Source organism: Trametes versicolor (genome assembly GCF_000271585.1).
Source record: "Trametes versicolor FP-101664 SS1 unplaced genomic scaffold TRAVEscaffold_5, whole genome shotgun sequence".
NCBI lineage: Eukaryota > Fungi > Basidiomycota > Agaricomycetes > Polyporales > Polyporaceae > Trametes > Trametes versicolor.
The window spans coordinates 2378494-2392920 of NW_007360325.1; the positions used below are offsets into that span (position 1 = coordinate 2378494).

The following is a 14427-nucleotide window of genomic DNA, read 5'->3' on the forward strand; positions in this document are numbered from 1 at the left end:
GCCAGCATGTGCTCGCCGACAGTGCGGAAAGGACCGCGGTGTGAAGGAGGGTCGAAAGCGGCGAGTTCGCAGATGAGCGTTAGGAGGAAGCTGGCCAGGGCCCGGGAGGAGGAGGTGACAGCATCGCCCGGGGTGGGGCCGCGCCAAGCTGTGGGTCCCTGTCGCGGCGGCGCATGGGTGTGCCGGTGGCGATGTGGGTCGTATCTATATATTCTGCCAACCAGCTCATCTCTCAGCTCCGCTCGCCAACTCGTCGGGCATCCCGCTCACCGGTGCTCGTCCTTGCGCAATCCCCACCTTGACTCCTCCCTGCTCGACGCCCTTCTCTGCCGTCATATCGTCCATCGACCCTGACCTGCGCCGTTCGGCACCACTAGCGACGATGCAGTGCGAACATATGGTGCGCGTATCTTCCACCTGCCCCCTCCCGCCATGCACTTCTCCACCGCGCATCATCACCTGCGTAGAGGTATGAACTCTCTGCCCCGCCGCTCTGTCGTCGGCGTGAAGCACCGCCCAGAGTTTGGCCTGGTACAACGTGTTCGTCGCGGATGCTCAGCTTGTCTGCAATTGCAGCAGCACAACAACCGGCCACCTCTTTGCCAGGTGCCGCCTCTGGTGTGCCATATGCCTTCTCAGCCACCTCTGACATCCCCCATGCGTGGGCTCAGTAAACGAGTCGCACGCATGGATATGATGGCTATAGCCGTGACCTGCGTCTTCCACAGGACGCGCAGTTTAGTCACCCCATACTGCGTGTGCATCCCGTCTCTGACAAGTGAACACCACGTCCCATAGCCTGCCCTAGCTTTGATCAGGCTGGGCAGGTAATGAGCATGGTGATGTCGCGATTTATTTTGAAGACGTTTTCTTCCGGGTGCGGGGTGCTACCGCGACGCGCGCCGGGTCGCATCGTGGAGACGCACATGGTATACACGCCAGAACATCGCATCTCAGAGAAAGGGCATCGATATCAAGCTCACCGTGGCATAGCGCGTATGTCATTGTGCGCACAACTGAACTCTGGGTGCGGCCCGCCCTTGAGGCAGGACAGTTTCAAGAGCACATAGGTGCTGTCCCCGCGTATCATTGCCAGACGATGGTGAACCTGCGAGGCTTCTAGTTTTGGCGTATGAGTGGTCGGCAGTGGACCAGACCGTGCAGGCCTCGGTGTTGATATGCGGTCATCGCGCTCTGGGTGCAGCGTAGCGGCGGTTTTAGCAACATTTGGCAGCGACCGGGCGGCCCCTTCGTCAGCAGCAGATGAAGACGTCTGTGTTGCGTTGCGTTGGAGGTCGAAGCAAGTCCGCTTGCTAAGTGGGGCGTTGTGTGGGGAGGCGGAGGCTGTCCTCGGTGGAGTGTGCCTCCCGATTTAGCCATTACGCCATTCCATCCCCCCGCTTGGTATCTTCAGCCACTTACGCACACCATCCACTCGCTTCTGCCCCTCTTCCCGCTCAACACCGTTGTGCATATGTCCTGACCTTCGGCTTTCTGCTGCAGGTATTCTCGAGCGGGGTACCTCTACTCCGAAGGCCGTCCTCCCTCACCCTCTACCGGGCGCTCGGCCACAGGATCCTCCTGTCCACCTTGCTGCCGGACGGCTGAACTTTCCCACTTAGTATTCGCCGTCCCCGATTTTTGGCTCGTACGTCCATCATCCTCACAAGTGGTCGCTCGACGACTCAGATCGCGCCACCGCCTGCAGGCCACCCGAGAGTTGGAGAACTTTGCGGCGCGAAGGTATCATGACAGCGAGCGTGTCGACCCCAGTACGTCTTTACGCGCCTTCTGACTGGCTCCGAGATGCGCTTGCGCATCCTCTGCAGAAGAAATACTCTTATGGAGCAGGGTCCAGGAGCGCCGCAGGTCGCCGTCGCCATTCACGTCCTGGACGCTCGCGGCCTCATGCATGCGCCGCAGACGAACTCTTGCTCGTCGTACGTTTCGATCGACGAAGCCCGGCGGGAGCGTCTGTGCCGTTCATGGGACAGACACTCCTCCATTTACATGCACCCTGCTCAATGACCATGGACGTCCGTGCTTCCGCGCGGACTCACTGCAGCCGGCAATGTCGCAGCCCTGACGGCCCTCGATCGCGTTCGAACGGTTTACGTCCCTCTTCCCTGCATGTCAAACAAACGCATCTTCGCGCTGGATTCCGTCGTGCGAGGCACGCTCGTCTCGGGGCTCCTTCGATACTCTGGCGGCCGAACGCAAGGCCGCCGACGAGCACTGACCACCGCTCCTTGAGGCCTCTGGACCCCTTCTGCTCCCTGCGCCCCATCTCAAGCCCGGCAAGCGCCAAGCGCAACGTTTGCCGCAACGCGCCCCAGCACTACGCGAGGTCGGTGCGCCGGCGTAACGCAAACCGGCCAAGTCCACCCAGGGTCCCCTGCGCGCGTCTCATCTTCACGCCGTCGAATTCGTGCCTTGCGCCGCCGCGTTGTGTCCAAACCCTCGCCAGACACCAACACCCCGGGCTCCCGTTGTACGGAGTCGCCCATGTCCGCACACCGCACACAGCCCTCCGTCCGCACATGTCCCTTCTGGCCGACCAGTTCACACCTCCCGGATATAGCGCGTGCGCGTTGCCGGCAACGCGCACCCGTGCACCTCACCGTTACGTGAGGCTGAGACGCATCGCCCGGCCGCGGGGCCTATCGCGCGCGCCGCGACCCTGCATTCGGCCCGGGGCGAGTGATCGATGTGCAGTCTATTTCGCCCCGGTGGGCTGTACCCTGGTGAACTCTATCTGGCCCGGATGGGCGATAGGTCTTTCTGAGCGGCCCGGCACGAATCTTCATGTAGTCTCGCTGTTTGCGATGTGTAGTGATCCTTGCTGGTATAATGTGAAGCTATATGTTGGCAGCCCTACGGTGTGTGTCAATGCCGCATGGTCTGACTGAGAAGACATGTCGAAAAGAGTCGGCTCCTGGATGTATTGTATCAGATGGTCGCGTCTGCACGCGGTGCTGAGTCGGGGCGCAGCATAATATCGGTGCGTTGTGAGCCGGCGCACATGCGTCGAAGCAGAGGCCATGTTGTCCAGCCAGGGTTCGCGAATAGGTGTAAGATACAGTGCCAGATGTTTGTGCAGTGGAACGCGAGCCGCTGCGCGGCGATATAAATACACGCTGGAAAGTTGATCGAGCTCGTCGCGAAAGCGAAGGCGGACTCCCCGAAGCAGAAGTGTACACTGTTTGGGTCTGTGGCGCGGGGCCACCTGGCTCGCAACCTTGGTGCGTCTCAGATCGAACTAAGACTGTGGACGTCGCGCTTCTGCCGCACACCCAAGAATACATGGTTCGGCGGCGCGCACTCGCTACTATACACAGGCGTCGTAAAAACCGAGCGATAGCTTCGAATTAGATAGTTGAAATACTCATAATGCTTCGCGAATCCACGCAACAACAGAAAACACGCGATGGACCTGGGCACCGAGGAGACGGCGGGGCTATTACTCGCTCTCGTCGCCCAGGAATGCCATTATACTTTGTCGGGCGGTCTAGAAGCACGGTACGATGTCGTCAGGGTTGTGTGGTGGAAATGAATGCGAGCACCGACCTTGCGCTTAGGGACGACCTCGATCTCCGATTCCTCTTCATTGTCGCTCACGGCATCCTTCTTCCGACGGCTCGCTGACGGGCCCGATTTGATCTTGCTCGCGAACTCCTGGACGTCCTCTGTAGCTAATTGTGAGCGCTGCACGCAAGGGACGTCATGTATGATCCGCACCGAGTTCCTGTTCGAACTCCCGCTTCGCCTTGATAGCCTTGGCCTGCTCTAGGCTCATGCGCCCACTCATACCGAGATCGGTGAGCATCTTCTTCAGCCGTCGTATTTGGTCCGCGGGCTTCTCGACGTCCTTGAACTCCTTGGCCCAGACCTTGCGCACCCCACAGGCGACCACGAGCGACTAGAACGGCCGCTGAAACGTTAACGAAGAGTGCGTGTGACGTGGAGTCACGATATGCCGACCTTGAGCCTCTTCACAGTCTCTTCGTCCTTGGTGAGCTCCTTTCCGGCGGTCTCGCCCCGCTTCTTGCCTTTCGGTGCCTTAGCCTTCTACAATTATCTGGTCAGCGCATGGCAGCGAACGCAGCGAGCGACGGTGTTTACGGCTGGTTCCTGCGGAAGGGCCCATAGTGAGTAAAAGCTAACCGAGCACGCCCTCGCGCACACTCACCCCGCTCTCGCCCTTGCGTTTGCGCTTCCGAACGGGCGTTTCGTCGATCAACACAGACATCTCCGAGTCGCTCTTCTGCCGTGATGCACGCGGGTGAGCACCCTGCCCGCCAAGGCCGTCGGGGGACGCACCGGATCATCTTGCTTGCCGTCGCGCGCAGATTCACCACGACGATCTGCTGCTGGCTCCGCGGGAGAAGCGGCCTCTTCTCCATTGTGTGCGGCTACGGAGCCGCCGCTCGTGCGCGCGGAAGGTGGCTTCGAGAGCTTTGAGGGCTGATCGACGTTCGGGCCATAGGCGCGTTATTAGATTAGCGTGTTGTTTGGCGTTTGATGCACGGTTTACCTCAGAACCGCCCTCCTCGACGTGCTTCGTGCCCGCCGCGACCCGTGCCCGAGGCGTTGGCTTGCTGCTTGACGGACCCGCGGCCGTATCGCTCCCGGCGTCTTCATCGGAGCTAGGGACCACGGACTGTGCCGGCATCTCGATGAGTACACGTATATGGAGCGCGGATTTTAAACTTAGCACCGACCGCAGATCGAAAGGCGGATTTGCTGGCCTTCTTGCTCGAAGCCGCCGTCGCTGCGCTCTTCGCCCGCGACTTTCGGGGTTGCGCCTCTTTGGGTGCGGCTCCGGCGGATTTTCTCTTTTTCGCGGGTTTTTCTTCTTTCGGTGGCTCTTCTGGGGCTTCTTCTAGTTGGCTCTATATGACAGGGTCAATACATGCGGTTGGAGCGGCTGCTATCCCCGAGCTCACGATATACTCCTTCGCGACCGCGTGCACGATGTCCTTGAGCTCTCGGGCATCAAGGGTCCCGGGTTCTAGGGACAAAGCCTGTTCGACTTCCTTCCTGAACGTCCCGTAGGTGAACTCGCTGCAAAAATGCGGTGTTAACCACCCATTTTCGCAATGTGGCAACAGGACACACTTACTGCAATTTGTCCTCTTTGACGACCCCGGTGATGACCTCCAACGCTTTCTCGCGCAACAGCTGTTCATCTGGCACCATGCTGTATGTGTGCGTGATGTACGATGTCGAGTATTGTAGCGTGAGAGTCGTGGGCCGAGGTACCGCGTCGGAGCGTGTGGCAAGACGCGTCGCGCGTCTGCGGTGCGTCACGGGCGCGCCGTTTGGTCCTGTTTGGCCAAAGTGAGCGTCTCAGCGCTAGCGAGGGGGCGCTTAGTCTTGCCTCCTCCCTCCTCGGCCGCTCGGACATGTAGTGAGGATCGACTTGAGAAGGTCAAGCTGTAATTCCGGAAGATCTCAAAAGTATGACTGTGGGCGAACTTTGGAGGGCAATGAAGGCGTACATGGCTTGAAAGGGGCTCGCACTCGTGTTTGGGCAGGCTGCAAAAGGCTCTATTGGCTACATTCCGGATCAAGAGGTATCAAACCGCAAGACAGCAATACTACTACAGATTACAAGGGCAATACATAAAATAATACACTCATCGCTGATGCCGATGACATCGCGGCCGGCGAACCCTTACAGACAGAAACAACAGAAATGTTCCAACGGTGCGGTAAATGAGCGAGCCCCTCGAAGTTCATACCACGGAGGCTCTAGTGACTAAGGCTCTTCGGACTCGAGGGACCCCAGGGACGGGGAGCGACCTATAGGTCGCCCTTCTTCATGCCCATCGCGCGCAAGAAGCCCCGGACGTTCTTCACGGCCGGCTTCTTCGCTACGATCGTCGCGGCCTGCTCTCCACCACGCGGCGGCGCCGGCGAAGCAATCGGCTGCTGCGGCTGAGGTTGAGGCTGAGCAGAGTGCGTGCGTCTCGGCGCGTGTGCAGGGGCGAACGAGGACGCGAGGAAGTCGTCCCGGACACGGTCGGCGTCCAGTGGGTTCATCGGGCACTTGAACGCAGGGCTCGGCGGCGTGAGCGTGAGAGGTGCGGGTCGGCGACGCTGCTGCTTCGCCGCCAGCTGCCGCTCGCTGAGCTGCACGGCCTGCGGCGCGTGGTGGTGGGAAGTCGAGGTGGGAGAGGAGGGCACTGGGAATGCATCGAGCAGGAACTCGGGCTTGCGCAGGTGCTTGGCGGTGCGGCGGGTGCGCGCAGGGATGGCAAGCACGGACATGCCGGGCCGGCGCGCGCACGCGGGCGCGAGCGCGCTGCCGAAGCGCGCGAGGTCGTCCGCGCCCTCGTCCTCCGCGCGCATCGCGTAGCGCGGGTCGAGGTCGGAGTCCTGGCTGGACACGCTGCCGCGGCGCACATCACCGCCAGCGACGACCACGGACGCCTTGCGCGCGGCCTTCGTAGGCGAGCCGAAGCGCACCCAGCTGCCGTCCTCGCTCTCGCACCACTCGTCGTCGCCGCCGAGCAGGTGCGCGTACTCCCACTCCTCGTCCTGGTCGCGCCAGACGCCGCCCGCGCCGTCGCGGTACACGTCCGACACACCGACGAGGCGGCCGTCGCGCGTCATCTCGGTCGCGCCGCCGGCCCTGGCCTGCGCCTCGGCGAATCTCCGGATGTGATCCTCGATGGAGCCGCCATCGGCGAGCTGCGCGAGCGCGAGCTCCGTCGCGAGAGGGGGCGGGCGGAACTTCGCGTACTTGGACTTCTTCGACGCGCTCACTGCGGCGCTCTCCTGCGCCCGCGACGCTTTGGCGTGCGCGGACGACTTCTTCGCAGGGATAGACATGTTTAGGGGAGGGGAAGGGGGGCCACGCATGGTGATCGACTTGGAGCGGATGCGGCGCGTGGGTCTAAGAGCAGACAGGCTACGGAAGGACTTGAGTCCCTTTACAGGCCGCACGGGGCTGGAAGGGGAGCGAGGGGCGATGCGCTGCGGGCTCAGCGGCGGGCGGGTCTTGCTCGTGAAGACAGTAGCCGAGTGCGGTGTCTCTGGGAAGTGCACGAAGACCGACGTGTAGCCGACTGCGGTAAGGTCCGGCTTGAAGTCTTTAATGGATGGGGTGATGACGATGCGCGACGCAGCTGTCGGAGAGTCTGAAAAGCTGAGGAACGACGCGGAGTGCGGGGTGCCTGCGTTGACAGAAGGGCGCCGGGAGACGATACAAGGCGAACCGCCAGAGGAACGGCGGGCGCTAGAGATGGAAGAACGACGGCGCGGCGAGCGAGGGGCAGGAGAGCCGGGTTGGACTGCGGCAACCCACGCCGCTACAGCTGAGGTCGTAGCAGAACGGCGCCGAGGGTATGAGGGCGCGCAGGAAGGAAGCCTAGGGACTGGAGGAGACGGGAGAGGCTGCGTGGGGCGTTTCTTCTGCGGCGGCGGGTGGGCGAGGAACGAGTAGGCTGGGGCTTGAACTGGAGCGTTGACCGAGGTGTTGAAGGTGGAGTTGACGGAGACGACAGCGGACATGAATGGATTTCGAGGAGGCTGGGGCGTGGTGGAGGCGTCTTCGAGCAGGAGTCAGCACACGTCCAACGCAGCTTCAAATGGTACAAGAAATGCTTACAGGAGGCGAGGAGGGGCGTAACTGGTTCTAAAGGAGGTATTGAACTCGTGAAATTGAGCTTGGCTGAAGGTCGAATGCGAGTTGCTGAGTAGGGCTACAGAGGGTGGCAAGTCCCGGTAAAGTCGAGGCGGAGGCGTAGAGCGGCGGTGAGCAGAGCGAAGATTGGGCGGAGAGCACTAGACTAGCTGGTGATGGCTGTCCAGGTCGGCGCGGTGGTGCTTAAGAGCACAGAGTGGACAAAAGTGCGTCCACCTCGCCCCGGGTAGGGACAATTGGCCTCGGCTGGGGACATCAACATCGTCTATAAACACAGCCGGCGCCTATCCCGCCTCCGCCCAAAGTGCGTAAACGCGCGCCCACATACCGCGGGCCACGTGGACCCCTGGGACCCAGCACCGCTCATTGTGCCGCCTCTATTGTCTTTAGGTGGCCGCGTTGCCTAAACGGTGCCCCGGGGTCCCCGCAAAGTACAACGCCTGCCTTTTGCAGAACAAATCCACCGTCGTCAAAGACAATAAGATGGCCTCGCATGACCTGCCACACAGACTTCTGCCGCCCTATCACTGCCTATCGGTGTTCGTCGGCGGTGTGGTCAATGTTGGCACCGCACACCCCGCCACCCACGCAATTGTCTTGCACGACACTAGCGTTCGCGCGCCCGCCGCCTAGAGCAATGTAAGCTCACTAGAAACGGTGAACAGAACGCGCGAGGCGGATACTAGAGTTCCTAGTCCCACTCTTATTGTGTTTGGGCTTGCCGTCGGACCGACGTTACGCCTGTAGAGTCGCCTGCCATAATAAGCGTACTCGGGCCACGGCGCCAGGTATAGTGTGTCATTTATTCTTGAGTTGTGTCACTGGCCCGTTCCTAATATCTTACAGAGCAAGAGTGTTTGTCGTGAGAATAACCATCGTGGTAGCATAGGAACACGTAGTGATACAGCAACAAATAAGTTAGGCTGGCTAACAAGCAGCGTCGCGACCAGCGCCAGTGGAACGCGCTCGCGCGCTCACAACGCAAGCGCAGGAGCCTGAGTTTGCTGCTGCTCGCGCACGACCCGCGCGCTCTCCATGACCGCCTCTGCAAAGTCCGCAAACTCGGTCCGCGACGCCTTGCCCCTCTGCTCGCGCCGCGTGTCAACGGTGGAACGTGTTCTGCCACGTGCGGACGAACCTTCAGCGCGTACACGACCACGCGTTCTTGCTGTGTGTCCTCCGCAGGCTCCATGAGCGCGACGCGGAGCTGGCCTTGCGCCTCGTCAAACGAGCAACGTACGAGTGGGCGCAGGCGGACGTTCATCGACACCTTCATCACCGGCTCGCGGCGGAACACTGCCAGCCGTCGTTCAGCATGTCGTTCCGCTGTCCCAAGGGGGAACAAGACGTGGGGAAGATGACGCACGGATCCGCTCGTGCCCGGTCTCCTTGTGCTTGAGTAGCTTCACGGTGCCCATGATGCCTTCACAGAAGTCGCGCTCGCCGCGCTTGATGAACACCTTCGAGCCTTTAAGCTCGGCAACGGCCTCCTCGTCCTCTTCTCCCGTTACGGCTAGTTGCACGTGTGCGGTGGTCAGCGATGGTGCGCTGTCTTCCTGCGGTGGAACTCGAGCTTGCAGCCCTACGTACTGGTTTGCGTACTCGTCGCGTATGACAGCGCCGCCAAAGGGTCGGAGGTCATCGCCGCGGAGGTGGTAGCATTGGCAGATGTCGACCACACAGGGCAGCCGGGGGACAAGCCAGCGGTAGCGCTTGAAAAGGCAGATGGGCTACCCGAGAAGGCTTGGAACGCAGAGGACGGCTTGGCCTTCGACGACGTCTTGTCAGCGCCCATTCCGATCGTGGACTCCGGGTGAACTCACTGCGATAATGGCGCTGGGAGTGCTGGGCCACACTGGCGCTCGAAGAGCGAAGGGCGGCTTCGCAATAGGAGCAATAGGCAAAGGGGATACCGCAGGAGGGGGAGAGCTTGGCGAGACAGGGGGCTCCGCGGCGGGGGACTGAGAGGACAAGGCAGGGGATTGCACTCAGTGAACGTCCAGCAACCCGCGCGGTGATTGAGAAGACACACATCGTGGGGTTCAGACACGGAAGCGCTGCCAGCTGCGTCTGTCTGCATGCCTGCCTGGGCTTCAATATCGGCAGACGCTTGCGTCACATCGGTGCAAGCAGCACCCAGTGATTGCGGGACGATCTCCTCTATTTTGATGGGCGCATCGGCGTGTTCTTCAGATTCTGACGTCTTGAGCCGCTTTGGTGACGAATCCTCAGGGTGCTGCAGCAGTCCAATCAGCGCCCCGCGGGCCTTTGCGCGGGAGTCCGCGAACTTACAGGGACCGACGGGGAGGCGGAGCGCTTCCGTTTGAGGGAGCCTTCTTCGACTTCATCTAAAAACTGTATAGGCTCTTGGTCAATGCAGTGTGCTCCAGAGCGGGAAGAAAGGCACGGGCGGGATGTGGAAGAGCCGTGCACGGCGCCTCAGGTGGAAGGTTTGAGGAACCCTGCGACACTTACGTTCTCCTGGCCAGCAGGGAGGGGCGTGCTGCACTCTGACGGTGGCGGCTCAGTCCCGTCGCGTTCTGTGACGCCAACACTAGCGGCGCGGGCGCTCGCGGAGCTGTTCCTGCGATGGAACTTGAAGAAATGAAAGCGGCTTTTGGCCCGGTCGAATTCGGTCGGCCTGTCGGGCGCCAGGAGGACACGCAGAAGATCCAGGCCCAAAGGCAGCAGGATGGACCAGCAGGGTGAGCGAGATCCCACGTTCCGGTCGACAAGGTGCATACCCATTCGCACCGCGGGTGCGCCCGCGAGAAATTCTGTAGCCGACTGCAGCCGAGACGGTGGCAAGGGCGCAGGCTACGAAATTGAAGTCGTTCAGCGGGAACATTGTAGAGCTGTAGCTTCCAGAGAGGGCGCGAACGAGGTTTATCGCAGACGAGATGGTAGGAAGAGTGAAACCGCGTCAATGTGCTTGTCGCCGGTTTATAACGTGGACTGTTCTGTGTACCTCGCCGCCGACATGAGGCGTGCAGTTAGCACAACACGTGTAGGGCTCATCAGGACTATCGGGCGACTGGGTCAGCTGAGTGCGCGCGCGTCGAGTCAAGGCGGGAGCGGACGTCGAGCCTGAGCATGTTGCACAACCTCGGAGAAGTGTTTGAACGAGTGGGTGCCCAGTGTTCTCATGGCCGGTGCAGAGTGAGTGGTGTGGCACCGAGGGCGCGGAGGAGATTGGCGTGAAACGTGTTCCTGTCTAAACGCCTGCTGGGAGGGCGTGGGAGAAACGGCGGTGGGAAAGTGCCATATATGGCAGAAGCAGACTCCCAGCAGCCGCGGCAGGGGTGCCACGTACACGAGCGTCGGACGAGTGAGAGCGGGAGGACGGCTGCTCTGCTCCCATCCACTGCCTTCGAGATGATACCCGCCCGCATGGGCTCGCAGGAGGGATATTTCGTGGGTAAATCGTCGTGTTGGACGGTCGCGATGCTCGTCGGCATCGCAGAGGACAGCACCGGGGCGGTGGGAAACGCCCAGCTCTCAATTGACCACGTCAGCCTGCGCCGGCCTGATTCCCCACGCGCACCGCGACGGTCGTATAAGGACCTCTCTCCGCCGTTTCGCCCACCATCCTAGGTCTGTCTGCATCCCCGCCCTCCTCTTGCCATCATGCAGCTGCACAATTGGCTCCCGCTCGTCATCGCCCTCACGCCTTCGCTGGCGTCGGCGGCCCTCTTCCCTAAAGACACCGTCGTCAAGATGATAGACGCGAAGGACTGGAAGAAAGTGATGAAGGAGAACGTGCGTACTGCTTCTTGATACTTCTGGCGTGCTATCTACGCGTCGCACTGCGTCTTCATGCCCGTCTGGCGCGTCAGAACTCCTGGACTGTCGCCGTCTAGGGGTTAAGCGCTTGTTCGTGCCTCCAGGAAATCATAGACTAATTCGAGTACTTCACAGTCCACCTCAGTAGTTGCGTTTGTCGCGCCATGGTGTGGGGTGAGTTTCATCTTCCACCAAGCCTTGCGTGTGCACGATCCTGACAGTCCATGTAGCACTGTCAGAAGATGGCGCCCGAGTTCAGCCAGGCCGCGCTTGGCGTCTACCCCATGATCCCGTTCTATGCCGTCGACTGCGACAAGCAGAGCAACAAGCGGCTATGCTCAGAGCAGGGCGTGTCCGGCTTCCCGACGCTCAAGGCATGTCTCCCGCGTTTCGCTTGACTCGGCGTCGCATTAACGCTTCCCTGTGACCCTAGCTATTTCCGCGCGGCAAGGACATGAAGCCTATTGACTTCGATTACCCAACTCGGACCGCGAGCGCATTCTACTACTGGGCTTCCCGGAACATCCCACACAATGTTAAGAAGGTCTACCACCTCGAAGACCTCCCCGCCTGGGTTAGCGAGGTACGCTTACGTCGCAGCGCTCCACAGCTTGGTCTTGACCCAACTCCATGTACAGAACATTGACAAGCCTCGCGCCCTGCTTCTCAACCAAGGCAAGGGCATTCCTCTCCTCTGGCAGACACTCGGCAACAAGTACAAGGGCCAAATCACCTTCGCCGTCCACCGTGACCGCTATGGGAAGAGTTCGCTTGAGATGGGTCTTGAGAAGGGTCCCGCGAAATCCTCCAAAGTCCTATACTACCCTCCGGGCGCCACGGATTACGTCCGCTACCACGGTGAGCGACGGGCTCTTCGACGCATCTCTTCGCTACATCAATCAATATGCTCATCGGTCTGCTTGCAGGTATTAACAAACACGACCCGCTCTCGAAGTTCTTCGACTCCATCCTCGATGGCACCCTCGATCTCGAGGCCCTCGCGAAAGAGGCTCCGCCCGTAGAGGTCGAGGAGGAGGACCAGGACGAGCGGGAAAAGGAGATCGAGCGCCAGCAGGAGGAGCAGCGGATGAAGCTCGCGCACGGCGGCTACAACGACATGATCGACTTCGAGGCGGCGCTGAAGGCGGGCATCAACCCGCACGCGCCCGGCGGTGCGAACGCCGAAATCCCCATGAAGAAGCCCAAGGCGGAGAAGGAGGAAGATCCCATCCACCGGATACTGAAGCACCAGGAGGAGGAAGCACGCAAGGAGGCCGAGCGGCCGAAGATGGCACAGACCGGCGACGGCGCCCAGATTGTGTTCGACCCCGCGGAGACCGGCCACCCAAAGACACCAGTCGCGGGCGAACCTGCGGCGACGCCGACGGAGGAGGCCGCCCCGGCTGAGACCGCTTCGGAGGAGACGACGAAGGGACACGTCACCGATGAGCTATAGCACCTCGGGCGGCGCGTGCATCGTCCCGTTAGGCTCGCTGTGTGGGTGAACGGACGTTCGTTTCTGTGTAAATTATCGCCGGCTTCTCAGATCGAATTGTTACTTCTCTGCAGCGAGTGTTGGGCCGAACCGGCGGTTCATTGAATCTTGCTGCCCAGGGCCCACTTCCGCCCCTTCGCAAGGTGCGTCTTCGCAAACGTTGAGCGGGCGCCAGAGCCTGTAAGCAAACGTGACACAAAGTGTGAGAAGTCGCCGCGTGGAGAGCTGATCACCGCACGCAAGCAGTACGAACGAAGCAGTCCGACCTCCAGGCCAGGGCAGACACGCGTCTCGAGCAGGGGCGCGAGACGTACTGCTCACGGCGAGCCAATGCGGGCAGCCGCCGTACACCACCCCATGATTGATTGACATTCGCAAACGCTATCTGCCTGCGCCAGCAGGGAGGATGCAGTGCAGAAGTTCGCGTACGAGGCTGGCAATCCAGCTCCCTCCACAATCGCTGGCCGGAGGGACGATCGCTGCGTGCGGAGGGATCTCCATCACTGCGCAACCACGGATCTGGAATGTGAACGGGATCGCGGGGCGCAGGCTGCCCCTCTCGGCCAGCAGCAGCAGTCCCACCCGCATTCTCGCCCGGTTCCTTCGCGGCAGGTTTCGCACCCAGCGCGCACCCGTTGGCAGGAGCCAGCTGCCTCATGTGAGACGCTCCCCGTGGCCGTCCGATGATGTCCACGATCGCGCGGGGCGCGTCGCGGAGACGCGAGGACCCCTTTGGGCGAGGCCGCTTAGCTTAACGTGCCCACGTCCCCGGTCTCCGTCCTGGATCTCCTCCAAGACGTGTTTTGCGCCCAGTGTTCAGGGTCCCCCCTGCGACTCGCGTCGAGATGCCCTATATGACAATTCATCCGCCGGCCAGGAAGCGCGTTCGACGCGCTGCCTCTCACTTCCCCACCCCCCCTCCTGTCTCCAATGGCTGCTCGATTGCCTGATGAGGGCGGTCCGAAGCCCTCCCCCAACGGCAGCCACCAAAGCTCGCGAAGGGCGCTCCGTCGAGCCGATCCTCGAGCCTCGCTCTGCGCGGGTCATTGCGCCATGGCCAAGGCCACGCACCCCCGAGAGGACGATCCGACTGGGGAAACGGGTTGCGCCGTCGGTGGTGCGGTATAAAAGGGAGCGTGCGGCGGACTCGTCTCGGTAGGTCCACGACACACCTCCCCCTCCACCAACACCCACATGTCTCTGCATAAGTTTCGCATCAACCCCCCGAAGCCATACGCGGAACGGATGACTGAGACCCGGGCGGAAGTCCGCAGGCTCGTCCGTGACCAGCTCTGTAGGTCGCCCTGTCCGGCTGCCGTACTGCCCCCGCATTTCTGACCCGCGGCTGCGACAGCGCAAATCACGGGGCAGCCCAACGCGACGATGAAGTGGGCACACAACGCCTACATGAAGGATGTCGTCTCGCGCTACCGTGTGCGCCTCGAGGGCTGGCCCTTGGCGGAGGTCCCGTTCAGGAACCTCAGCGACGTCCCGAACC

General features: G+C 61.4%; 4 protein-coding genes across 4 annotated transcripts; 1 reads left to right on the top strand and 3 right to left on the bottom strand.

Annotated features, from left to right (window-relative positions):
• Nucleotides 1-3460: 3460 nt before the first annotated feature.
• TRAVEDRAFT_20073 (uncharacterized protein) lies at nucleotides 3461-5199 on the bottom strand (the record flags this gene model as incomplete). Its single annotated transcript, XM_008038990.1, has 10 exons — nucleotides 3461-3508; nucleotides 3568-3692; nucleotides 3739-3919; nucleotides 3982-4068; nucleotides 4190-4291; nucleotides 4321-4464; nucleotides 4535-4672; nucleotides 4722-4892; nucleotides 4947-5064; nucleotides 5123-5199. 10 exons carry the CDS (start codon nucleotides 5197-5199, stop codon nucleotides 3461-3463), a joined length of 1191 nt encoding a protein of 396 aa, XP_008037181.1.
• A 325-nt stretch (nucleotides 5200-5524) lies between these two features.
• On the bottom strand, nucleotides 5525-7518 carry TRAVEDRAFT_167296 (uncharacterized protein; the record flags this gene model as incomplete). The annotated part of the gene is made up of 1 exon (XM_008039789.1): nucleotides 5525-7518. One exon carries the CDS (start codon nucleotides 7516-7518, stop codon nucleotides 5806-5808), a length of 1713 nt encoding a protein of 570 aa, XP_008037980.1. The 3' UTR covers nucleotides 5525-5805.
• Nucleotides 7519-8458: 940 nt separating this feature from the next.
• TRAVEDRAFT_167299 (uncharacterized protein) lies at nucleotides 8459-10457 on the bottom strand. The gene is made up of 8 exons (XM_008039790.1): nucleotides 10127-10457; nucleotides 9944-10006; nucleotides 9684-9887; nucleotides 9475-9612; nucleotides 9242-9419; nucleotides 9018-9164; nucleotides 8790-8947; nucleotides 8459-8736 (listed from the first exon to the last, which is right to left on the bottom strand). The coding sequence occupies exons 1-8, from the start codon at nucleotides 10397-10399 to the stop codon at nucleotides 8626-8628; spliced, it is 1272 nt and encodes a 423-aa protein (XP_008037981.1). The 5' UTR covers nucleotides 10400-10457; the 3' UTR covers nucleotides 8459-8625.
• Nucleotides 10458-11015: 558 nt separating this feature from the next.
• Nucleotides 11016-13011, top strand: TRAVEDRAFT_58442 (uncharacterized protein). The gene is made up of 6 exons (XM_008039373.1): nucleotides 11016-11410; nucleotides 11570-11608; nucleotides 11665-11808; nucleotides 11868-12017; nucleotides 12073-12292; nucleotides 12361-13011. The coding sequence occupies exons 1-6, from the start codon at nucleotides 11279-11281 to the stop codon at nucleotides 12888-12890; spliced, it is 1215 nt and encodes a 404-aa protein (XP_008037564.1). The 5' UTR covers nucleotides 11016-11278; the 3' UTR covers nucleotides 12891-13011.
• The last annotated feature ends 1416 nt before the right edge of the window (nucleotides 13012-14427 follow it).

Excerpts from the sequence above, each read along its gene's own strand:
- TRAVEDRAFT_167299 (XM_008039790.1), bottom strand. The coding sequence starts at position 10,399 with ATGGGTATGCACCTTGTCGACCGGAACGTGGGATCTCGCTCACCCTGC. Across the intron at positions 9,888-9,943 it reads CCGCCTCCCCGTCGGTCCCT|CACCCTGAGGATTCGTCACC; the intron begins GTAAGTTCGCGG and ends GGACTGCTGCAG. Across the intron at positions 9,613-9,683 it reads CCGTGTCTGAACCCCACGAT|TCCCCCGCCGCGGAGCCCCC; the intron begins GTGTGTCTTCTC and ends TTGTCCTCTCAG.
- TRAVEDRAFT_58442 (XM_008039373.1), top strand. The coding sequence starts at position 11,279 with ATGCAGCTGCACAATTGGCTCCCGCTCGTCATCGCCCTCACGCCTTCG. Across the intron at positions 11,411-11,569 it reads AGAAAGTGATGAAGGAGAAC|TCCACCTCAGTAGTTGCGTT; the intron begins GTGCGTACTGCT and ends AGTACTTCACAG. Across the intron at positions 11,609-11,664 it reads TTGTCGCGCCATGGTGTGGG|CACTGTCAGAAGATGGCGCC; the intron begins GTGAGTTTCATC and ends CAGTCCATGTAG.